General features: G+C 31.9%; 1 protein-coding gene across 12 annotated transcripts in view; it reads right to left on the bottom strand.

Moving 5' to 3' along the window:
* Window positions 1-26,856, bottom strand: part of LOC105210137 (chloride channel protein 2) — a 45,203-nt gene that overhangs the window by 3,225 nt on the left and 15,122 nt on the right. For 2 of the 12 annotated variants that reach the window (XM_011180920.3, XM_011180922.3), the window contains exons 2-15: window positions 8,681-8,788; window positions 7,794-7,978; window positions 7,593-7,721; window positions 4,072-4,205; window positions 3,698-3,854; window positions 3,403-3,613; window positions 3,043-3,144; window positions 2,742-2,976; window positions 1,975-2,627; window positions 1,464-1,899; window positions 1,188-1,229; window positions 957-1,001; window positions 830-889; window positions 540-758 (exon numbers count right to left, since the gene is read on the bottom strand). In XM_011180920.3, the coding sequence (XP_011179222.1) occupies window positions 540-758; window positions 830-889; window positions 957-1,001; window positions 1,188-1,229; window positions 1,464-1,899; window positions 1,975-2,627; window positions 2,742-2,976; window positions 3,043-3,144; window positions 3,403-3,613; window positions 3,698-3,854; window positions 4,072-4,205; window positions 7,593-7,721; window positions 7,794-7,978; window positions 8,681-8,745 (2,673 nt within the window). In that variant the 5' untranslated portion in view covers window positions 8,746-8,788. Of the gene's footprint in view, window positions 1-539; window positions 759-829; window positions 890-956; window positions 1,002-1,187; window positions 1,230-1,463; window positions 1,900-1,974; window positions 2,628-2,741; window positions 2,977-3,042; window positions 3,145-3,402; window positions 3,614-3,697; window positions 3,855-4,071; window positions 4,206-7,592; window positions 7,722-7,793; window positions 7,979-8,680; window positions 8,789-18,118; window positions 21,691-21,795; window positions 24,115-26,856 lie in introns of those variants that run through there. The other 10 variants (XM_011180914.3, XM_054236130.1, XM_011180921.3 and 7 more) reach the window with 10 other exon arrangements.

The following is a 26,856-nucleotide window of genomic DNA, read 5'->3' as shown; positions in this document are numbered from 1 at the left end:
ACAACTTTGCTTCCGCCGTTTTCCAATAGATGTCTCTAGGGTCAAGCACTGGTCGAATAAATCGACTTTTTTTATATCGATTTTGGACATTTGTGTCAACATTAACCCAACAAAATATTTGTAGAGATCTGTTTGCATCCCAAACTTATTCTCAACTGAAAATGTCACTTTTTGAGCCGAGTTCTCGACATTTGCGGGAAATTTTGCTTTTCTTTTTTAATTCCAAGAAAAGTGCGGCTGAGGCTCAACGACATTTGTAACCGTTTTTATACAAAAAAAACCGTAAATTAAAAAAAAAGGCGGAAGCAAAGTTATACACCTAATATATAAAAAAAACTTTAATACAAAGGGCAAGAACTGAGCTCTATGAAAAAGGCGCACAAGTATATAAGTAGTAAAATATAAAGGAAACATATGAGTACTCGAATATTACTGATTATCTACTTTGGGACTTTTAACATATATCACTACAATACAAAATCTTTAGCCGCACCTACAATAATGAGTGGACTAATATTTAAATATCCCAATTTCTTTACTTTTGGATCTTCCGTAGCCGTCGTTGCGTGTGTATTTTCCATGAGAGTATTCCATTTTATTGGATTAGTACGGTGATTTGAGCAATCCGTTGTTGAGTGTGACTTTCGGAGTATGCCTTTTCTAGGCGGAGGTGGCAACATTGTTTGATCCCATCTCGTGTTGGCTAACTTTTTTTTGACTTTAGCGTGGACTGGTGAGGAGCTCAAGCTTCGTGGTCGCTTGCGGAGTTTGGAAGTTTCGAAATATTATTTATTTTTTATTTAAACAAAAGTTAATTTCTATTACTTACAACACAGTTATTTGTCTTAATTTTTTTCGTTGGAACTGGCGAATTCGGTGCTAGTTGCGACTTTTTTATGTAAAAATATTGACTTAGAAATTAAGGAGGGTACAGATAGAAAATTTTATTTACTTACAAATCTATTGCTTTTTATGCTATCCGGTGTATCCGGTGGTGTTGGCTTGTAAATAAATATCAATAATATACAGAAAATACTATATACATATATATAGAACTAAGATATAAGAAAAGCGAAAGGTTAAGGTCAATATTTGCTTGTATCTCATCTCATCTAAGAACTCGCTTATCAATCAATTTTACTAATAATTAGCTGTTTATAAGAGTCTTATAAGACAGACATTTTTACCTTATTCTCTTGGTCTGTAGACTCCGCAGTATTTTGTGCTTGCTTGTACGGAAGAAGTAAACACAAAGGAAGATTGTGTAAAATAACTTATCGAATAATACTCAACACAAAAATAAGTTATTCTAATAAAATTAACAAAAAAAAAATACCCAAAAACTTGAAACAATGCACATTTAACCCAACGCACAACAAAAACATTGCAGCAAAAAACAACACAAGCTGAACGCTTTTGCTAAGCACACAAACAAAATTAGAGTAGTAACCATTTCTACATACCAATTGAACCTTCTTCGAAATGCTGGGAGCGCGCTGTACGAGTGGCACTTCATTGGCGCTCACTGCCGGCGTTATGCTCGCAGCATCCGGATCCGGTTGGACATCCTGCAGTGTATTCGATTTGCGAAAGATCGCTTCGAAGGCGGAGCGTATGCGATGCTCTGTGCCAGTGATGGTGGTGTAGGGCGTAATGTTCGGGCTGTGCGGTGAGGTAGGTGCGTAGGTTTTTAGATTAAATGAGTTTGTCTTTTTTAAAATCGATTTGCGTGGTCCCACATTATTGTTGAAGGATTCCTGACGTTGTTTGGGCGGCAGCATTTCATCATTGGCGATTTGACGTAGACTGAGTATATCGGGTGCGGGCAATACCTCGAAACGTGAGGGGCGACGAGTTCTTAACTCGGCTTCCTGTTTTTTCTTCTCTTCTTCTCGAGCGCTAAGGAAGATAGGGAGAGAGCACAATAAATTTGAAATATGTTTTCAAATGTATGTATTTTACTGCTTTACTTACCGCTCCTCCGCCTCCTTTTGCCACTTTTGTGCCACTTCCATACGTTTCTCGCGTCCGATATGCTTTTCGATCATTTTGATCAACTCATAACGTTGCACAGAGCCGAGCAGTATCATGTTCTCGTGACTATCAACCAGCGGTAGAGATCGCAGCGTTTTGTTCGCCTTCAGCACCTCCTTGAGTTTTTGATACGAAATGCCATGCCAGATGTATTTCACATCTCGTACCATAAAATCTTCCACATAAATACTGTACATCGCCGAACTGGATGGCAGCAAATCGGGCAGATACGGCAGTTTCTTAATCAATATAATACTGTCGTACATGGACGGTTGTAGAAGGGCTGCAATGGCGTTCGCTATTAACACTGCGATCATCACCGGTACAACGTGTGTTATCTGGCCGGTCATCTCGAAGATGATTACCGCTACCGAAACGGTATGCGTCACGGCGCCGGAAAATGCCGCCGCACCAACAACGGCGTAACCGCCAGGTATGATGGGCGATAGGCGACCGCCGTAGCGCACGCCGCTCGGGAACCACAAATGCATGCTCTCACCAACAAGACGCCCCAAACTTGCGCCAATTTTAAATACGGGTATGAAAATACCCGAAGGTACTGGTATAGTTGAGGCTACAATTGAAATGAAGAACTACAGCAATGTAGAGAGAGAGAGAGAGAGAGAGAGAGAGAGAGAGAGAGAGAGAGAGAAAAAGAGCAACAGTTTAGAAATGTTTCATAAAATGTAATCGTTGCAAAAACTTACGGTGAACACAATATATATGGAAAGATTAATGAAGATGTTGGTGTAACTGGTGACCCAATGTGTAACTATGGCCGCCTGTTCCACGGTGAGATCGTCACGTGACCACGTGAAATTGCTAAATAACTGTGTGACTTGTTCGTGTGTGCTCAATTCGCCAGCGATAAATTGACCAGGTCCTAATGGAAATGAGAGTGTAGAGACAAGCAGCGCCAAAAAGCCCGGATAAAGAAAGCGACTGTGTGAATGAAATTATTAAAATTAAATATTTTTATTGTCAATCTCTAGAATCATTATAACATACTTCTTCTGCAGAAATTTGTTCATCTTCTTATTTGAGCGCATGAAGAGCACATAACGCCGATGTACCCAAACATAGGCAGCACCGCCAATACCAGAGACAACACTGTATTGGAGAAAGAAAATAATATTTAGAGAAGAATAATATAATTTAACAAAAATTTATTTAATAGACCCCACCACTTGAATAACAAATTAGTAGCTTTTTCTCAATGTAGATGTTTAAGTGACTGTCTTTCAAACAACAAAATATATTTTTTTCTTCAGAGACCTCTAAGTAGCATATTCAAATCTTAAAGCTCTAATCTATATATGCCTCTCAAAAGCTTCTTAATTATTCCATCCAACCACATTCTGTACTCACCCCATCAGAGCAAATACGAACAACTCCTGCGGATCGAAGGGGAATTCGGTGGTGAAATTTGTGAGAAATATCGCACGCACTGTATCCGCATTGTGGAACCAAACCGCCAAAAGACGAAACACCGTTGCACCGCAGACAGCCGCAAAGAAGCCACGCCAATAATTACGTACAGCAAAATATGTCGTCGTTACCTCTATACTAAAAAGTACACCTACGAGAGCGATAGCGATACAAAGCAAAAAAATATTCAAGATAATAATGTTGGGTCTTAGAAGTCTAGAAGAGGTTTACTTACCACCGACGGGCGCGGCAAAACATGAACCAACACCGACCGCACACGCAGCGGCCAACATTTCTGAATTGCGCGACTCATTCTCATAGATGCCTTGGAATGATGTGACGAGTTTACTTAATAATTGTGCTACAATACTTGCTATGTGACAGAAAGGACCCTACGAGCGAGCGCAAAACAAGCGATACGATAAAGTGTGGAGTAGAAAAAAATAAATAAGGCGAGATTAGATGATTATATAAATTATATGATTGAGTTGAAGTGTTTTTCGTACTCGTGTAGTGTTGTTTGCCGTCAATTACATACGTAGGTGCGTAATTGACGTTGCTCAAACACTGTTTTGCTCTGCTTACAGTTGTGACAATTTTGATACTTACTTCCTTTCCTAATGGCATACCACTGCCCAAAGTTGCCGTTAAACCAACAACCTTGGCCACCAATGTCTTAAATGTGAGATACTCTTTCAGCGCAACGCCACGCAGAATCGTTTTCATTTCAGGTATACCCGAACCTAAAATTATATACACAGACAAGTTGCATTTGAAAAGGGTTTAATTCATACTTAAAGAGGCTAGTATAGTTAGAAAAAAATTTGTATAAATTACACATGCAATTAGAGGAATATACTCTTATTTACTTTAAAAAGTATTTACTCGTTTTAAAAAGCTTTTTGAAGAGTATAAACATTAAATTATACATTTTTCAAAATAAAAGCCAAGTATCGTGCAGTTAAGGCAACTTTGTGTCACAGCAGTAAAAAATTTTATAAATATTTTAGGTAGGCGGTGAAAGCTCTAAAAGCTTGTCATTATAATTACATAAAAGTGCTTAAAGTAGTTTAAAAAAATTGTAATTACAATTAGACTTAAAAATACTTAATTTAATTTCTAGAATTTTTTTAATTTCTTAGAAATTATTATTATTTTATTTTTAAAATATGCTATATAAGGCTGATCCTCCACGCTGGTCCTTCGTACGAGTTAATTGTCGAAAGTTTTTAAATCCAAAAGCACAATTCGCTGTATGATTATATAACATTTAATATACATAAATATATAATATATAAAATTTAGGTTATCAGAGAAATAGGGCTTGAATAGACCCGATGTTGCCAGGCGACTTTAAACAAAGCTTTATTCAATACCTTATAGGTATTTATATTTTTCACCGAACATTTGCGTAGTTTTTGCAGTCCTAATCACGAAAAGGATAGAGAAGATTAAGTAAACTAGTTTGAAGACAAAATCAATTTCAGGGGGGATTATTTCAAGCCTCTAAACAACAGTAACTAAGAAAAGACGAAGCTTCGAAGTTTTTTTTTATTAATTATTATAATTTTTAATGTTATTTTATTAAATAAAATAATTTCAGTTCGATATTCGAACACTAGTCCCCTCATAAACTTTCAATGCCGAGTCTCCGACATAAAAAAATTTAAAGTAGTGTAACTATAGTAGCAATGGGGTTGTCGGCAATTATTTAGTATTATATTTATTATTTTACTTATTTACATTTACGAAGTGAGAACGACATGCAAATGAAGATGTGAAATTCGCAACGGACGTCAAATTATTTATGCACATTGCATTACATGGATGTAGGCATGTATGCATAATAAATAGAGGCGTTTCCCACCGCTTGTTCCATAAGTGACACAAATAAACGTGCAAATTTTGAGCGTAATAAGTATACTCGTATTTACTATAAAATGTTTATGTATTTTTTTTATACACTCTGGCAAAATGCTGCTGTGGAAGAATTTACATATGTACTCGTGTACGTACATACGTACATTTGTTAATAAAATTGTGTAAATTTGAGAATAAATTATAAAAATAACTTACAAATATGTATATGTTTACAGAAATCTATTTCAACACAGGTGCTTGAGTGGTTAAGAGTACTTAAATAATAATAATTTCATATATGCAGTCGTATGCATTGTTAGTTTGTAAAAATATAAAATATAGATCAAAATACTATCTGTTGTGACCCACATATATTATAGATAGTGAATTTGTATTATTATATTATACTAGAAAAAAACTTTTGTTCGAACTAGAAAAAAACTGAAAAACTGTCTTAGAATAATATAGAATAATAAAGCTGTTCCAGGTTTATATCTATGGTTGTTATATATATTTAGTCTATTCTAGATATTTCAATTGTCTAATACAAATTTAATTAAAATATTGCAAAAAGTATAGAAAGGTAAGTAATTTTATAATTTCACACCCTGCATGTAACCCGCTAAAAATTATTTTTGCACGCTTACTCTTGTTAGTTACACCATTGAAGTAAAGTAAGTAAGTACGAAAATCTAACAAATAATTGAAATGTGAAATTATCTTGGGTGTGATGCTGTGAAAAAAAAGAACAAAAACATGATCTATGTCAACACTAAATGTCTACAGTTATTTATCTGTTAATTGTATACACAGGCATCTAATTATGTTCTAACGAATATTTACTTTACTTCAATGACACTAATAATAAACAACAGATGCAACAAAATATGTAAGCTAATGCAAGGGAGGAAAGCAATTAGGTATTATTCTTCACGTATTTGCTAAATATTGTTTGCAGTTGGAGGAAATTATAAATAGCACTTTACGAACTTTATTATGCAAATTGTAGTAGTAAATTATGAAAATAAAATAAAATAAAAAAATTAAATAAAATAATATGAAATAATATAAAATAAAATAAAGTAAAATAAAATAAAATAAAATAAAATAAAATAAAACTAAATAAAATAAAATAAAATAAAATAAAATTAAATTAAATTAAATAAATACATAAAATAAAATACAATGAAATGAAATAAAATAAAATTAAATTAAATTAAATAAATAAATAAAATAAAATAAAATAAAATGAAATGAAATGAAATGAAATGAAATGAAGTGAAATGAAATAAAATAAAATAAAATAAAATAAAATAAAATAAAATAGAATTAAATTAAATTAAATTAAATAAATAAATAAAATAAAATGAAATAAAATAAAATAAAATAAAATAAAATAAAAATAAAATTAAAAATAAAATAAAATAAAATTATATTAAATAAAATAAAATAAAATGAAATGAAATGAAATAAAATAAAATGAAATAAAGTAAATTAAAATAAAATAAAATTAAATAAAACTAAATAAAATAAAATAAAATAAAATAAAATAAAATAAAATAAAATAAAATAAAATAAAATAAAATAAAATAAAATTAAATAAATAAATAAAATAAAATAAAATAAAATAAAATAAAATAAAATAAAATGAAATGAAGTGAAATGAAATGAAATAAAATAAAATAAAATAAAATAAAATAAAATAAAATAAAATAAAATAAAATAAAATAAAATAAAATTAAATTAAATTAAATTAAATTAAATTAAATTAAATTAAATAAATAAATAAAATAAAATGAAATAAAATAAAATAAAATAAAATAAAATAAAATAAAATTATATTAAATAAAATAAAATAAAATGAAATGAAATGAAATAAAATAAAATGAAATAAAGTAAATTAAAATAAAATAAAATTAAATAAAACTAAATAAAATAAAATAAAATAAAATGAAATAAAATAAAATAAAATAAAATAAAATAAAATAAAATAAAATAAAATAAAATAAAATTAAATTAAATAAAATAAAATAATATGAAATGAAATGAAATGAAATAAAATAAAATAAAATTAAATAAAATAAAATAATATTCTACATACATATTCTATTATTACATATTCCTTAATTTTTTAATCTACATTTTATTGTTTAATTATTAATTATATTGGCTATATTAATTATTGCATATAACTGTTAATATATTTAGTAACCAATATTTTATAAAAAAAACACACATTTATTATGTAACATTGCTTTACAAAAACTCACCTATACTCTGCGGCGCAACTAGATGCACAAAGCCGGCTGAGAAGAGTATCAAACAGACCGGCAATGACACCCACGCAAAATACTGTGTAATCGGCTGTGATGTGAGATCGCGATATAGCCACACGCGCGCTGTTAAGCAAGTCATAATACAAATTAAGATATACATATTATTTTATTAATATTTTGTAATAAAACACCCACCATTTGTACAAACAGTGATGCCTTTGTCCACCACATACGATACAAATGCCATTATGACACCCAACAGCGCTAAGAATACCCAATCTTCGCCGAGGCGTGCAAATGTACGTTTCCATATCCATGATGAGACTTTTAGCATGCGCGACGAACGTTTGCCCAGCAATTCCTGTAAATATTTCCCAGCACTGCTGCTTTATAAACGATTCGTTCAAATTTGGATAAAAACAAGTACAAATACTAATGACTACACAAGGGTTAATGCTAATATGTTGTAGTTAGCGCCTATGTTTAGGCAGCATAATTTATAATGGATTCACCCCAATACATATGAACACTATGGGATATCGTTGTATATATGTATATACTCGTATGAACAAGTATATACACTTGTGTTTATATGTAGCATATGTGAGACTTAATAAATATGTATCATACCAACCCAGAAATATAATCTTAATAAATTTATTTGAATGAATTCAGAAATTGACTACAATTAGAAACATATTTTAGAAATTTTATAATTTGCTACTCTAATTCTACTATCTAATTTCTGAAAAATGCATTAATACTTTTTTATTTTACTGAGTCACTAAAATTATTTCGTGTATACTTGTATAATAATATATAATTATAATAAGCTATATCTACTACAAGGTATTTAATAAATCACGTGAGTTCATTGCTAATTCAAATATTTATTTAAAACAACTTTACCTTTCAAAATTACATTCTCGTAAATTTAAGCTCATTCACATGCAATAATTAGTCACAATTATTGCGTAAGAAGTGTCATTAATGTATTGTTTTTTGTTGCATACAAATGTGGTAATTAAATGCAATTAATAAGTAGATTTAATTGAATGTGAAACATTTTCTTGTTTGTTTACCTTGTTCCTTTGTTTGTCTTCTTGCTTTCTGCGTTTCTCGAGTAATTTGAGTTTTCTGGCTTCATCTTTGGCAAATTCTCCTAAATCTTTGGTATAGCGGCCATACATCTGTGTGAAAGAAAAGCAGTTAATTATGAATTTAATATTTTTTTGGGATATTAAGTTCTTAGAATCAATAAATTAAAAAAAAAAATATATATGAGTTATGTACTATATAAATAATTTTATTAATTCTAATATATACTTGATGGTAATTGTTGCAGACATCATGCTGAAATGTACTCTCGATTTAACTAATAGTTTAATTAATGAATTAATTAATTATTAAATAGTTTAATAATTAAATGGAAATAGAATCCCATGAAGAACAATAGTTATCAATTATCACATGATTTATTTTTATTTGAGTGTACATTGGTAAGTTTTTACTTTCGATGTACATTATAGACATTTCATATACTCTCTTAATTGAGTCAATTAATAAATTATATTCTCATAGTGAAAATTGTCTAATATCAAATTATGGAACGATATAAAAAGTGTTATTCAGACTATTAAGCTGCTGTTCCTAAAGGAAGGTAGTTGCTAAGTGGTAATTGAGTTCACTTTTGGTATAGTTTAACACAATATTTAATAACTTAACCAATAACTTAATTACTTCAATTAACATTTATATGCAATTGTTTTATTGCAATTTTGGTCAAATGAATAAATTATGGCAAAGGGTTATGTTATAGCGTTTTTAGACAGGTGCTAATTGATCAATTAACCGGCCTCTGCTCGATTAAAACGCTTATTAAGATCGATTTACTATACAAAATAAAATCTACGTTTACTTTTAATTGAATTTTAATCGACTTGAAAGTCAAATGACTTTAACTCTGCGTCAAAGACGTACGTTATACGTTCTTTGCCTGCGATTGGCTGACTTTTTTGATTAAAAAAAGTTACGGTAGATGTCGCTGCTAAAAGTATTAATCAGCTGATGATACTTACCAACTTCTTATGAAAAACAAAACAAAAATGTATAACAGCTGATGGGTTTATCAACAAAAATTTTAATTGATTAATTAATTTGGCTGTCTAAAAACGCTATTAAATCGCTGAATAACTAAAATTGACCAGATATAATGATGTTTTTAAAATCTCACGCTTATACCATTTTTACAAGATGGCCAGCGGAAATTAGACATTTACTTCGGTTGCGCATTTTGAGTTCATCTGGCAAAGAGACGCTTTTACAAGCTTTAAACAATTTGAATATGAATGTTAGATGCATAGAAGATATTTCAATATATAACCTACATAAGCTGTTATGATTTGAAGAACTTCGTTACTTGAATAATATTTCTATTGCGCATTAGAATTTCCAAAGCATATGAAGAATATAGAATTACATTAGTATTGCATTTGCCAACTTGATATGAAAATAATGAATACAAATTTTTTAAAATTATTTGCATGCTCTACATCTGATCGTCTAGCAGCGCTCATGGTCTGGCCGTTTCTAAATGTCCGTCACACTTTTTTCTGACCCACTAGAAGGTTGCATTTTTCTTCTTTTGTTAGCCAAGTAGTCTCGAATACACGGACACCGTTTACTCTCTATCTCTCCTTTCTTGCCTATTTTGTTTTTGTTGTCATTTCTGCAAATTCAAATTATTTACAGCGCGCTAGACTTGCTGCTAGACGAAAAATCTATTTTTACCAAGCATGCAATAAAATATTGGCAACACTTCGTGTTTATTTTGTTTGTATCATTGGCGACGTTGAAAAACAAAAACAAAAGGAACAACAAAACGTATGATAAAATATAGTAATAATGAGACAACAAAAACAAAGTCAAGAGCAAAATATTATTGCTAAAAATACAAATGTGTATACAGTGGCGTGCAAACAAAGATTACCCGCGCACAATTTGTAGAAATTTAATTAATTAATTACACAGTGTAACACTGTAAATATAACATTTGTTTGAAATGAATTTGAATTTGAATTTGAATTTGAGTACGGGCAAAAAATTACGTATACGCCTGGGTTTGTTATATAGAAATGTTACGTATACGCCACAACCAACCTCAAACAACTTTCAATATACGGATTATTATATTTAATCATACCATTTCTATAATAGTTTTGTTCACCTAACGGTTGTTTGTGTCACCAAGAAATATAAGAGTTAGATATGAGGTTATATATATATAAATGATCAGGATGACGAGTGGATTTGAAATCCGGATTTAATCATACCATTTCTATAATAGTTTTGTTCACCTAACGGTTGTTTGTGTCACCAAGAAATATAAGAGTTAGATATGAGGTTATATATATATAAATGATCAGGATGACGAGTGGATTTGAAATCCGGATGTCTGTCCGTCCGTCTGTCCGTCTGTCCGTGCAAGCGATAACTTGAGTAAAAATTAAGATATCTTATGTTCCTTGGCACCCTTGCTTTCGAAAATGGGCAAAATCGGTCCACTGCCACGCCCACAAAATGGCGGAAACCGAAAACCTATACAGTGTCATAACTAAGCCATAAATAAAGTTATGTAAATGAAATTTGGAACATAGGATTCCATTAGGGAGGGGCACATTTGGATGTAATTATTTTGGAAAAGTGGGCGTGACCACACCCCCAAATAAGTTTTTTGTATATAACTCGCAAACCAATATACCAAACTTTCTGGAGTCGTTTATTTTACCCATTTCCTTATACAGTCTAAAAATGAAAGAAATCGGATAATAACCACGCCCACCTCCCATACAAAGGTTAGGTTGAAAATTACTAAAAGTGCGTTAACTCACTAACGAAAAACGTCAGAAACACCAAATTTTACATAAGAAATGACAGAAGGATGCTGCACTGAGATTTTTTTACAAAATGGAAAATGTGCGTGGCGTCGCCCACCTATGGGTCAAAAACCATATCTCAGGAACTACTAGACATATTTCAATGAAATTCGGTATATAATATTTTCTTGACACCCTGATGACACGTGTAGAAAATGGACGAAATCGGTTCAAAACCACGACAACTTCCCATATAACTCATTTTTGAATTTCATCTTATTCCTTCACTTTATAATATATACATTAGGAACCAATGAAGATAACGAAATAAAACTTTACACAAACACTGTATATGATCTGTTGCATTACTTGTGAAAAAATTGTCAAAATCGAACCATGACTTTTCAAGGCCCCTGATATCGAACATGATGAACTCAGTGCCTAAGGGTAATTTTTCCCCGAAAATATACTTAGGTAAATCCCTCAAATATTTTAATGTAATTCATTCCCTCTGAATTTTTGTCTTATAACAGTTTCTCTCTGTACCTGAAATGGTAAAAATCGGGTCATTACTTCCCCCAGATCCCGTATACCTAATTATAAGTAATATTAAATTAAGTAGGCGTATAGTCTTCGATACATTGTATCTTGGTGGTGAAAACGAGTGAAATCGGTTTAGGAATTACCTCAGTCCACATATACTATTTATGATGATTTTCGTTATTCTATTGAACTTTATACCCAATATATGGGTCGAATTGTGTTATCTTTATAAAATTACATCAATAAATTGCGAGAGTACAAAATGTTCGGTTACACCCGAACTTAGCCCTTCTTTACTTGTTAAATTTAAAATTTTAAAAATCCATTTCAAATTATTTTTTACTTTACTTTAAATTTATAATTGATTTTTAAATAATTTTACAACAAAAAAATACTATTATTTTATATTATTTATTTTTTTTGTTTCCTTAAATTTTCCACAAATAGAACTGAGCAATACAAATGAGTAACCGTATTTTATGGAGCTAAAAATGTACATTAGTAAACAAGAATCAACACATAGCACAATTAAAACGGTAATTAACAAATTTACAAATGCGGTCGATAAGTGTAACTATTGGCACATAAACAGCCATTAACCAGCCGCTTCAACCCGCCACCTGTGTTCCGTTGTAGTGAATTAACAAAAACAAAATAACTCATTGCGTTGCAGCCATGAGCGCTGCGAAGCGTTGAAAGACGCTGCATTAAATGGGCTAATAAATAATTTGTCGTAAAATGAAATAAGTTGCATTGGCAATTAAATGCAGATTGTGTGTGTTAAGAGATGCTCAAGTCGCGGGTAGGAGTGTGGTGGCTGCAATTAAATGCGCTGAATGTTAACTCAAATTTATGCATATAAATATGAACAAGTATATAGGCTGGGATGGTGTGCGATTGAGATTGCTAAGTGCAGCCATCGAATGGTCAAGGAAGAACATAAAAAATATTTGAAAATAAATATACATCATTTACCAAAGGCAAAATAACTTCAATCAAAAAAGTGGGGAAATAAGGTAAAAGAAATTTAAATTAGAAAAATTGAAGAACTTAAAAGTAAAACAAGTAAGGAAGGGCTAAGTTCGGGTGTAACCGAACATTTTATACTCTCGCAATTTATTTATTTAACTTTATTTATATTATGAGTATATAATTAATATTCGTCATAGATATTGTATAAAGTCCATTGAAAGTTGGAAACCCTAATATTAGGTTAGAAGCACCGAGGTCCTCGTGTTCGATATATGGGCCTTAAAAACCTATGGTCCGATTTCGGCGATTTTTAGAATGGGGATGCCACACTATAAACATAGTATTTGTGCAAAGTTCTGCACCGATATCTTCACTAGTACTTACTTTATATATTGTAAAGTAAACGATTCGGATCGTCTTCAAAGTTCTGGTATATGGGAAGTAGGCGTGGTTGTGAAGAGATTTGGCCTATTTTCGCAACATATCATTGGGATGTAAGGAAACTATTACAAACCAAGTTTCATTGAAATCGGTCGAGTAGTTCCTGAGATATGGTTTTTGACCCATAAGTGGGCGACGCCACGCCCACTTTCCATTTTGTAAAAAAATCTGAGTGCAGCTTCCATCTGCCATTTCTTATGTGAAATTTAGTGTTTCTGACGTTTTTAGTTAGTGAGTTAACCCACTTTTAGTAATTTTCAACCTAACTTTTGTATGGGAGGTGGGCGTGGTTATTATCCGATTTCTTTCATTTTCGGACTGTATTAGGAAGTGGCTAAAAAAAAAGACTGCAGAAAGTTTGGTTTATATAGCTCTATTGGTTTGCGAGATATGTACAAAAAACTTAGTAGGAGGCGGGGCCACGCCCATTTCCACAAAAAAATTACATCCAAATATGCCCCTTCATAGTGCGATCCTTCATACCAAATTTTATTTCCATAGCTTTATTTACGGCTTAGTTATGGCACTTTATGTGTTTTCGGTTTTCGCCATTTTGTGGGCGTGGCAGTGGTCCGATTTTGCTCATTTTCGAAAGCAACCTTCCTATGGTGCCAAGAAATAAGTGTTCCAAGTTTCATTAAGATATCTTATTTTTTACTCAAGTTACAGCTTGCACGGACGGACAGACAGACATCCGGATTTGAACTTTACTCGTCACCCTGATCACTTTGGTATATATAACCCTATATCTAACTCGTTTAGTTTTAGGACTTACAAACAACCGTTATGTGAACAAAACTATAATACTCTCTTAGCAACTTTGTTGCGAGAGTATAAAAAAAACGAAACAAAACATACAATAAATTAAAAAAAAACAAGCTTCTTCCTTAACGCGATAGAAAAGCTGTTTAAATTGCCTTCATCTTTCAGTCGCTGAGAAAATGTTTCGTAAATATAAACAATTTCCTTTGCACACTAGTTCGTAATTTCATTATGTACACTTATAACTGACACTAATATGGATAAGTAAATATGTGCATTGCATTTAACTACAATGGCTGTTAAAAAGTACTGTATAGTGCTTACAACATGTATGTACACAGCTGAGTATGCATGAAGGAATATAATATTGAAATAGTACGCTTATATAAATGTATATCGTTACAAATATGTGTGTGTTATAATAAAATATTTGTTAGATATTAAATAACTTAGATCGGTATAACTTTGTTTTAGACAAAAAGAAAATTAAAAATTTCACTATTTATACATTAATACCTTTATTATTTATACCTTAATTTAACAAATATACCACTATAAAGTTATCACCAATCGGAAAAGTGACACTGAGAAATAACTCAATTGAAATGCAAAAAATTTTGCATTTGCATAATTTGCATTAAATCGATTTGCTTATTCGAAAGTTTATACTATCAAAAATTTCCTGTCGTATCTTGAATAGTTTTTGAATGGTAGCGTTTTTTTTCAAAATTGCTGATATGATAAATCCACGAGAAATTAACTGATCGACTTCAAATAAACAAACTGAGTATTCTTGAATATATTTACTATATTTTTGATTTGTTGAAAATTGCCAATTTGGCATTAAAAAAATACCATTTTTTTCCTAAAAAACGATATTTTTTCAGAGATTTGCTATTTTGGTAAATTTTGATATTTTTTCAAAAATTGAAGGTCATTGTATAGAAAATACCTTCAACTTTAATAACCTTTTTGATTTTTTTTTGTTTCAGCTACTCATTCGGCCTGAGTCATGTCAGCAGTTGGGGAACTTTTTTGTAACTCCTAAATCCTAACTAAAGCTGAAAATATACCTTATTATGTTAAAAGAAATCGAAATATTCGTAGTATTTAAAAAAAAAATCACGCCTATTTTTTCAAGGATTACACTGGTATACCCTCTTAAGTCAAGAATGATAGAAGACAAGAATGCGACATAGTGACGCGCTCACGACCCCCGAATGAGAATAGGCAACAGAGGAATTGTCAAATGGAAAACGGAAATATAATAATGCATATTTATAATTAAAATTATATGTTTTGTTAAATTTAATTTAATTTAATTTGTTAAATTTTAAATAATAATTAAGCACTAGCCTTGACTTCAGCTCTTTGTTTTGGTTTAATTGTTTTGTACTACCGTGTAATTTGTCTGTTTTTCTTTAGTTTTTTGTTTTGCTCGCGTTTTTGGGGGTCATGAGTGCGTCACTCAACAGGAAATTAAAACCCAAAAAAGCTAACTGTAAACGAATTCTTGCTCTTAACTTAAAATAAATTAAGCGAATCAAAATAATATGTATACTATTAAAATTTCATTAAATTGAACATTATTTTTGTATACTCTCGTAATACTCTCGTCACAGAGTAATAGTTTTGTTCACGTAACAGTTGTTTGTGTCACCAAGAAATAAAAGAGCTAGATATGGGTTTAAATATATATAAATGATCAGGATGACGAGAGGATTTGAAATCCGGATGTCTGTCCGTCCGTCTGTCCGTGCAAGCGATAACTTGAGGAAAAATTGAGATATCTTAATGAAACTTGGAACACATATTCCTTGGTACGCTGAGGAGGTTGCTTTCGAAAATGAGCACAACCACGACAACTTCACATGTAACTATATTTTGAACTCCATCTTATTCCTTCACTTTATAATATATACATAAGGAACCAATGAAGATAGCGAAATAAAACTTTACACAAATACTGTATATGATCTGTGGCATCATCGAAAACGGACTATAACTTTTCAAAGCCCCAGATATCGAACTAGTTGAACTCAGGGCCTAAGGTTAAACTTTAACCGAAAATATGGGTAAATCTCTCACATAATTTAATGTAATTCAGAGGAAATTGTTTTCTTCCAATAACGTGTCTCCGTTCCAAAAATTATTAAAATCGGGTCACAACATCTCCTAGCTCCGATTTACATAATTATAGGTTTTTCAAAAATATCATCCCCCAGCTCCCATATATCTAATTATAGGTTTTTCAAAAATTCGTTGGGCTTTATTCCGCACATATGTATTGGTTAATATGTGATATATCTTAGCAAAATTAAGTGAGCGTATAGTATTAAACATAGTGTACCTTGCTGGTGAAATTGAATGAAATCGGTTCAGGAATTACCTCAGCCCTCATATCTATATATAACGAATTCGTTATTTTATTAAACTTTATGCCGAATTTATGGGTAAATATGGTAAAATTTCTTCAATAAATTGCGAGAGTATAAAATGTTCGGTTAAACCCGAATTTAGCCGTTCCTTACTTGTTATTAAATGTAGTTATTATTTATTTTAAGAGAAAAGTTTGAAAAGGACTGTTGCTGTGCCCTAGTAATTGATAAATGAACTACGTTGAAACTTTAATGTGAAGTGGTTACGTATACGCCACTGTGTATACGTATATTACTTCCCAGTAATGAACCAAACTATTATTTGTAATTGTTAGTACTTGTTAAACTTTCGATTTCTTTACAACGAATTAATATGCTTAAGAGAAGGTAAACTTTCGGATTTAAATTAAAAATATTAATATACTATTTTGATGAATAAAAACAAAATATTTCTAGAATGAATTGATTATACTCACAGTACCATGTATATATACAACTATATGTACTTTAGAGTAATTAAAATTGTTAACAAATTTTAAGACCCATAAATATGTATATTAATTAGAGGGCATATTGTTTTTAGAGCATTATTACCACGAATCGCCACTCAAATTGGATAATATAGATTTTATGTGCATTTGTAAGTGATTTGCTTCGACACACTTAATGGCTTTCGACCGTTGTATAAATAGAATATTTATTTATATTTATGTTTGGGTGTATTAATATAATCGTATGTATATTAAATTCATACATTTTATGAAAAAAAGTATCTTTACAGTAAATTTATTTATACTCATTCATAAATATAGAACTACATTTTATTTACTGGACAAACATACTTAATACTTAAAAAAAAGTTTTGTCGAAAAATAGCGAGGAATAACGGATTTATCGTCGACTCTGCAGGCACCTCGAAAAAAAGTTGTTGTGCGGTGACCAGCCTACAGCATCACTGGATCATCCGAAACCAAAAAATCAAAATGCTTTCTTTAGTTTATTAGTTTGTCTTTCAACTGACGTCGAGTTTTTTTTTATTTTTCAATTTTTCAATTTTTGGCCATTTTCCATTTTACCATTTTCAAACCAAAATGACGATTTTAGACGAAAAAATCGACCTATTTGTTATTATAAAATTGTTAGAATTTTTGGAAAAACTCGACGTCATTCGAGAGCTATATATATGTAGAATATTTGTTCAAAATTTCAAAACGATCGATGCAGTAGTTTTTTCTGTAGGCTGGTCACCGACTTTAAAAATGACATATTTGGGAAAATCGATTCAAAGTTTTGTACACTCAGCGCAGAGGTACCGTTATTTAACCTCTGCAACTTCGTTAGTTTTTCTCCGAATGACCTAAAACAATCAATATTCTTGAGATGTTGATGGTTCAGAAAAAAAATAAAAAAAATGAAAAAAAAAAGTTGTAAAACCTTATCCCCCCCCTTAAATTACAGCATTTACAGCATGAAATTTAATTAGCGATTATATAGAAAACAACTTGCATAGTTCCTTTAAATTCGCTACACGCTTACTTGGCACACTTACATAATAGAACGCCTCGATTTCGACATCAATTTGATTCTTCTGCTGTCCACCACTTTCATAACTATCCACGCTAGCTTTGCGCTGTGATTTGCGCCGCAACGAGGAGCGTCGCTTAATCGCCTCCCGTTGCTCTCTCTCCTTTTGTTCCTCACGCTTGATATAATCATCGCGATTGATCAGCAATTCCGGCTCAAAGGCATACTCGCGGATATATTCGTCATCGGCATCCGAATCGAACATGTGGCGAGGCGTTTGATGCGCCGCAGCGCATGCGCTGCACCAACACAGCAAAAAGAACAACAATGGCGAAATAACGAAGTTGGTAATAAAAACAAAGATGAAGAGAAGACCACAAAAAGTGAATGCGAATAAATAACGAAGGTGAAAACAAAGCGAAGATTATGGCGGCAAAGGTGAATGTGTGTTGGCACAAGGTAAAAAAGTATTTCTTGCTGCTGACGCTGTTATCCGGCGCACAGGCCGAAAATAATGTTGTGACACGACGACGTGACGACAGCAACGTGCGACGATTTAACGGACACGAGGTAGACACGGCTCAAGCAAATGCTTTAGATGTCTTTCGCTTATGAGAGTACACAAGTATTATTTGGTTTTATTTTATTTATGTATTTTTGTTTTGTTTTTAAGATTTTCAGTGTTTTTTTGTTTTGTTTTCTTCTTGCGAGAATTTTTTTTTTTTTTAATTTTTTTCTCACGTTCAGTAGTGCTTTTCTCTATGTAATTTTCATACGAATTTCACGAATTTTTCTTTGCGCATAATATTTCACATACATTTCTTCATATTTCCTAGATTTTTTGCATTAAGCTATTTGCGAAACATCAGCGACATTGTATGCTTCAATATGAAATGCGCATTTGGCGGTCAACAACGACGATATCGCGTTGCGTCGCACGCGCGCTCGCCCTCTAGCCCTTGAGCCGCTGCAGACATTTTCAGTGTACTTGTAGTAGGCGGATAACCCTGACGCAGTGTAACCCCACGTTGGCGGTCTGCTCGACGAAGATCCTTGTCGCTTGTGGCCATAATATGCTCGGGTGCAGCTGCTCGGCGTCAAGACGACTGATTCATATTTTATAATGAAATTTATTGTGGTTGTTATTTGAAATATTTGTTGTTCGTTGTCAACATTTAGCGGCGAGAAAGGCTTTATGAAAGATAATTAGCAGTAGATGGTTGAGAGGGTGCAATACAGATAGTATTTTAAACGTATTTTTGGAAGAACTGTTTCTTTTTAGTTTAGTTGAGATTCATTTACAAGAAAATAAGACAGCTCTTATACAGAAAGAAATTATATGACTTTTCACTGAAATACTTTATTTTTTCCGTTATATGTGCTTTAATTTTTATTACTAATTTGTAATGAATTTCAATTTTTTACGTATTCTTATTTTACATACTGTTATTCAAAGCATTCATATTTTTTTATATAATTTTTATATGTACTTAAGTTAGTTTTTAACTTTTCAAGTTTCAATAAAAAAAATAGTGTTTTATCTCACTATTTTATGGCACTCATTGGCTATATCTCTCAACCATTTTTTTATTATATAAAATATATTTATTCTTATCCTTTTGAACTTTTTCAAAATATATTTTCAACACATTTTAATAAATTTTCTCAAACACTTTCGAAATTATAAATATTTTCTGATTTTCACTGCATTTTGTACGTCGGAAAATATGGATTTTATGCTATTCATTATAGATTTTTCCAATCTTCTTCTTCTTCTTCTCATAGGCAACCTTTGAAATCACTACACTTATGACACTACCAAACACATTTTCTAACCCATTTCCTTGTCATAATTAAAGACATTTGTATAATTCCAATTTTGTATTGAAATCCCACATTTTTTTAACGAAAAAACGATAAATCTTTAAGAAACGTTAGCTTTGAATTGGCAAAAATATTCAATTTCCAATGGCTTAACCACGGCGCACGAATGCCAATTCAATTGATCGTCGCACTAACGCTCGCGAAAACTTTTTGAAAACTGAACGGGGAAAAGCTTTTCCACTTGCATGGGATTATTGAAAATTTGCTTGTAGTTGGTGGTTTCTTAACAGTGCTGTGAGGTGACCAGGTGTGGTGGATTATATGTAGGCTAAAATTAGTACATACGTATGTATATTGCGTACGAGCTTTTTTTGCAGCATTGGCACATACAATATGGCAACCCTTTTAAGATTTTGTATTCTAAAATTTTAATCTAAAAAGATTTTAGCATTACGATTAATAAGCCGCCATTAATAAATTTAGCTATATATAATGATAAATCGTGTACAGGTACAGGAAAAATAATACAGGGAAAAGAATGTCACAGATTGACCTCAATAGGGCGATCAATGTGTTAAGTAAATTTTGTAAAAATTTTTGATTTTATCTCGATCCGTACTGGAAGCCGTCTCCAACCCTACCCACCAATACCTTTACAAGAGATTTTTTTTTTTAAATTTTTGGTCTGGTCACCCATCTTCGACCAAGCAAGTCCATATATCAAGTGCGTCCATATTTTGCCCTTAACCTTCTAGATATATGCATATGCATGAGTCCGAATACTGTTAGAAACGCTATTTCTGATATTTGCACTAAATAATGTACAAAAGGGACAAATGAGAAAGCTTCAAAGCACACGCTTTGCAAACAAACTAGCAACTTTGGCTATAATCCGATTAAAAATAATATTTCATGAATGGTCACCACATTTCTTTTATGTTTATTCATTTTTCCTTTAACATAAAATAACCGCAAGACAGAAAAAAAACGCCAAGACCAAGAACCGACTACCCCAACTGCTCAAGGCGGACACGAGAGGGCACCATGAGGTCAGCAGAAGCAGAAGTAGAGAAGGAGGAAACAGACGCGAAATGTGTACCAGACGCTGTGAAGACAGATGGACTTGAAGAGCGATAGACAGATGAGGCAACGAAACAGATGGGCATTGGCAATGGAAAATGTGGAAAATGTTTGCGCAGACAAATCGACAGATATGAGTTGAAAATGAGTAGAATTATGAGTACTTGTGTTAATGATGGGAAATTCGCGAGAAAAATGCGAAAGCTTTGCGTTTTCGAAGCATGAGAGGGTGTTAGTGGTTGTTAGCGTTAAATATTTGTTTGTCTGTGAGTTCTCCTCGTAAGGCATTTCAGCGCGCTACTTGCTGCGCTCCTCTGGATACCTGTCTGTCAAGCAGTTTGTCAGTCAATAGAAATGTCGAGATTCTTTATGGGAAACTTCTGAGTAAGAATTTTTATCGGAGTTTTTTCTTATTGTTGTAATATTCAGATTAATAAAATAAGTTTATTTATTTTGGAAGCGATTTGTTTTGTATTTAGAATATTTCTGACGAGTAGATGTAGCGCCTAATTGAAGGATCAATTTGATGTTTGCATCCGGTTCAGACTCAAAAATATTTTTCAATTGAAAATAGAGTGACTACTCAAGAATTTATATCATTTACGAGCGGTAATGGCGTTTCAAGGTGAGTGTCTAATAAAACATCTCTTAACAAAATGTATTTATTTTCTAATACCTTATCTAATATCTATAATTAAGTAAATATGCACAACATATAATATATTCACTAAGCATGCTTCATTCCTTCTCTAACACTAAACACTAGTTAAGTACGAAACAACATGCTTATTTGCTTACTAGCGTATCAATATATCCGAAGGGATCATCGTCATCCGAAGATGAATCCGAGTCCTGTCCATGATCTGCTGGCGGTGGGCATGGATAGAAGGTTTGCGATTTGATTTTCGGTTGCTTTGACACCCGACGCAGTTCCTCCTCCATGGAGATGGACATGGTGCTGTTGCGTCGCTGACGAAATTGCCGTAGAAACTTTTCGAAATCAGCCCATTCCGAGTCGACCACTTCAACATTCTCTTCGCCGAATTCTTCGTCATGATGTACGCGCATGCGTTCACGTGACTCGCCGTCGCGTGCGTGTTGGTGTCGACTGGCGAGGTAAACCATTTTTGTTTAATAATTAAAGTTAATTGAGTTGATTGCAGTTTATTGTTTGTGTATTCGTTTTATTGAAATTGTTTGTTTTTTTGTGTCTTCTTGGTTTTTTATTGCGGTTTTGGATTATGTATATTTTTAAAATATTTGCTGTGTTTTCTAATTAAAAATTTAAGATATTATTGTTTTTTAGAATGGATGCAAACTAAATGAAAATTTCCAAAAATAAAAATTTTATAGACAAATTTGGCCCCAAGTTCAAAGACCTCTCAACTTTTTCGTCTTTTCTTTTGGTAAGACTTCCTTCGTTAAGAATCGAAGATGTATCGATTTTGTAAAACCGATTAATTGCGAAATTCGAGTTGAAAAAAATATGGATCAGCTTTTTTTATATAAACATGCTTTGAGCTATGTTTTGTGAGATTATTCAAAACTTCTTGATCTCCAACTTAAGAGACGGTCTTTCTTTACATGGCCGGATTAATTTAAGAATTATTATTTGAAATTTTTATGCCGCATCCATTTTGTTGCAATAAATAGTTGTTGAAGTAGTAACAAATGGAAATAAAACCCAAAAGATTTTTCGAAGAGACACTTTCCGGCTTTATAATCGAGCGATTTTTTTTTAAGATTTTATGGCCCTGTAGGCTCTCTTTGAGGTACAAAAATTACAACAACTATACCAGCTATTTTTTTGAAAATTTGGGTCTTGTATTCTTTTAAAACTTATTAAAAAATTTCATACATGAGAACCGTTTTCTTAAAAAAATATGATTATTTAGTCATTTCATTTTATTTTAGAAATTTTCGATATTTTATATAATAATATATTTTTGTAATCCAATTCCAATGTTCCAAAATTTTAATTGGTGCCCTTCAAATAATTGATATTTTATCTTGATTAAGGGTCAGCCAAGTGTAGCTTATCACTTTATTGTATACTAAACGACACTCGTCTAATTGACATTTTTCACTTTTAAATACCAAGCATAAATGAAAAACTAGAATGTTGCCACGTTTTCATAATTATTGACTCAAATTAATGATTTTATATAGCAACGAAATCTTTGTGATGCTGGGTTATTTAAAAAAATGAAAAAAAGTAGTGGTATTCTGTGTTTAAAAAAAAGTAAAAAATAAAAATTTCGCAATGTGCTAATTCGCCTATATTAAATATTTCCGGCAATTTGAACACAATGCCTCATTAAATACACGCGCTCACACGGAACAATTTTCACAAACGCCTACACCTGCATATCAATCAGTATGCAATAAAATTGAGCTTTAAGACAAATCACGAGACATTAATTATTTGTTAGTCACCGAACATTAGCGATATTCCTTTAGAAAGCACACTGAAAGTTGCAACGGATTGTTTGAGAAGGACTTTACACCACAAATCCACAACGGGTCACACAGCGCCACAAGGTATCCGATAGCGGTCGTAGTATCGTGTAGAAATGGACGTCGCGACGTTTCGCACTCAACTGAAATGTGATCGCATCAAAATCGTGTGTCAAAGCCAATTCCACAAAAAGATCCATTAAATTTTAAACTAACCTTAATCAGATCTTGCAACATACTATTACTTTATATGTACATATGTACATACATAAGTACATATATACAAATGTCTGTGCATATGTATATAAAATCAACCTAAATGATCATTCGAACAGTTGATGAGCTTGTATAAATGAAGATCAACTGTGCCCAATTGAGTTTCCAGCTTTGAAAGGCTCAAGTCAAACGCAAAAATCACTCAAGAAGCGCAAAAGACAGCCTACAGATGCTCACATATCTACAAAATATATATTTATGTCCATATATCGGAGATCTGCGACTTGCGAGCTTGTCACCAAACATATAAAATGCTTCAAATTGCCGCAAACCTATGTATATATGAATGTGTGTAAATGTGTGTCGTGCAAAGCAGACGAAAAGACAAAGATTGCAGCTTAATTTCATAAATTTATTAATTTACTACTTTAAGCGGTCACTCTCCAAGCAAGTGTACATATGTATACAAAAATATCTACATTTGTACATATGTATGCGATATCAATTTCTATCTTAGACGCGCTCATCTCAAACCATGTGCATCATAGTGATACACTAATATATTTTATATGATTTATATATATAGTATGTATGTGTGCGTGGATTACTTGCGTCCAATTGTAAGCGTATCGTAAACGCCTTCACTTGAAATCAGCATGCCGGCTGAAAATTTGAAACATATTTACACATAAACTGTTCTTAACCCATCTTACGGTCAATCATATATATAACGGTTGTTCTCCCACATACAATATCATATACAAAATATATACATATTTATATGAGAATGTAAGATTAATCTTGGCGCCTCACCCCCTACACATAGTTAGCCGGTATTTGCTTTAATGTGATCTTCTCACTTTATCACGAAAAATTCAGAGTTGCCAAATTTGTGTGCAAATACTCACTTTGCAGAGATTAGTGGAATTAAGATTGCGGTTTATATACAAATAATTAAAAAGTATAATGCGAATTTATTAAAAATAGTGATAGGTAAGTAAAAAAATTTATAGGGAAAAACTTGTCTTAGAAGCGATTTTCAAAAGGAGGATTAATAAGTATAAAACTTAGGTGGAATTTTATGAAAAAGAAAAAAAATGTTAAATTCAAATAGTTAATCTGACATTTTTATAAGTGCTACCTAGTATTAATCATTTTAAGGATACACATCGTCTATAAAAATCAGATACTTATACTAATATTTCAACTCACTTACTTTTGTAAAAAATATTTATTTAATACTGGGTTCTCTACGCAAACTAGATTTCACACGATATGGATTTTTTTTCTATAACCAAAATAAACCTTTATTTAGTCATTATATAACAGTATTTCATAAAAATCAGAGATCGCATTAAGAAATTACAAAAAAAAATTACAATTTTCTTTTTTTTGTTTAAATATGCTTTATTCAATTTTAAGAATTTTAGGGTGTGGAATGGATGATTACTTTTAATTCACTTGGCAACTCTAGCGGTATGTTGTCTTTGTAAGCATGCACTTTCAATCGTTGTCATGGCATGATCTTTGATCTTTCTTGCTAAAGTGCATTTCATAAAACAAATATAAAGATACACATATATCTAAAACGTCTTGATATATTCAATAAAAGCATATAAATACTTAAAAGTATTCCACGACTATATGGACATAACTATCAATCCTATTATGTATGTTTTTTGATAACATTAATTACGAAGTTTATTTTATAAAATTAGGTTGAGTTAGGTTTAAATGCATTTACCTGAGGAGATACTAAAATCTAATGGAACTAGTGTAATCTTTACAATACTCGCAAACCAATAAAGCTATATAAACCAAAATTTCGGCAGTAATTTCCTTTACGCATCCCATCAGATATTAACCACGCCCACTTTCCATACAAAGGTTATGTTGAAAATTACCAACGTTACTCACTAAGAAATGGAAGAAAGCTGCACTCATATTTAAAAAAAGGGAAGTGGACGTGGCGTCGCCCACATATAATTCTATTTTGCATTCCATCTGATTCCTTCACTTTATAATATAATTGAAGAACTCAGATCCTTTATGCCGAATATATGAGTCAAAGAGTTATATTTGTTATATTAATAAAACTATATCAATAAATTAGCCCTTCCCTACTTTTTATACTCTCGCAACAAAAGTTGCTAAAGTGACTATTATAGTTTTGTCCACATAACGGTTGTTTGTAAGTCCTAAAACTAAACGAGTTAGATATAGGGTTATATATACCAAAGTGATCAGGGTGACGAGTAAAGTTCAAATCCGGATGTCTGTCTGTCCGTCCGTGCAAGCTGTAACTTGAGTAAAAATTGAGATATCTTAATGAAACTTGGAACACGTGTTCCTTGGCACCATAAGAAGGTTAAGTTCGAAGATGGGCGGAATCGGACCACTGCCACGACCACAAAATGGCGATAACCAAAAACACATAAAGAGCTATAACGAAACCATAAATAAATTTATGAAAATAAAATTTGAAACATAGGATCGCATTAGGGAGGGGCACATTTGAATGTAATTTTTTTATACACTCCTTATACACTCCAAAAATGAAAGAAATAGAATAATAACCACGCCTACCTCCCATACAAAGGTTAGGTTGAAACTGACTAAAAGTGAGTTAACTCACTAACGAGAAACGTCAGAAACACCAAATTTTACATAAGAAATGGCAGAAGGAAGCTGCACTGAGATTTTTGTACAAAATGTATAATGGGTGTGGCGTCACCCACTTATTGGTCAAAAACCATATCTCAAGAACTACTCGACAGATTTCAATGAAATTCGGTATATAATATTTTCTTGACACCCTGATGACACGTGTGGAATATGGGCGAAATCGGTTCACAACTACGCCTACTTCCCATATAACTCAATTTTGAATCCTTCTCATTCGTTCACTTTATAATGTATACATAAGGAACCCATAAAGATAGCGAAATAAAACTTTACACAAATACTGTATTCGAGCTGTGACATCACTTGTGGAAAAATTGTCAAAATTGAACCATGACTTTTCAAGGCCCCTGATATCAAACATGAAGAACTCAGTGCCTAATGGTGATTTTTCACCGAAAATGTAGCTAAATCTCTAAATAAATTGCGAGAGTACAAATTGTTTTTAATCGAGTTAATTAATGCACTTTGATACTAAATACTTTTTCAGGGTTTTATTGCTGA

The sequence above is a fragment of the Zeugodacus cucurbitae genome, chromosome 2, assembly GCF_028554725.1.
Source record: "Zeugodacus cucurbitae isolate PBARC_wt_2022May chromosome 2, idZeuCucr1.2, whole genome shotgun sequence".
In the NCBI taxonomy this organism is placed as follows: Eukaryota; Metazoa; Arthropoda; class Insecta; order Diptera; family Tephritidae; genus Zeugodacus; species Zeugodacus cucurbitae.
This window is presented reverse-complemented; position numbering and strand designations above follow the sequence as displayed.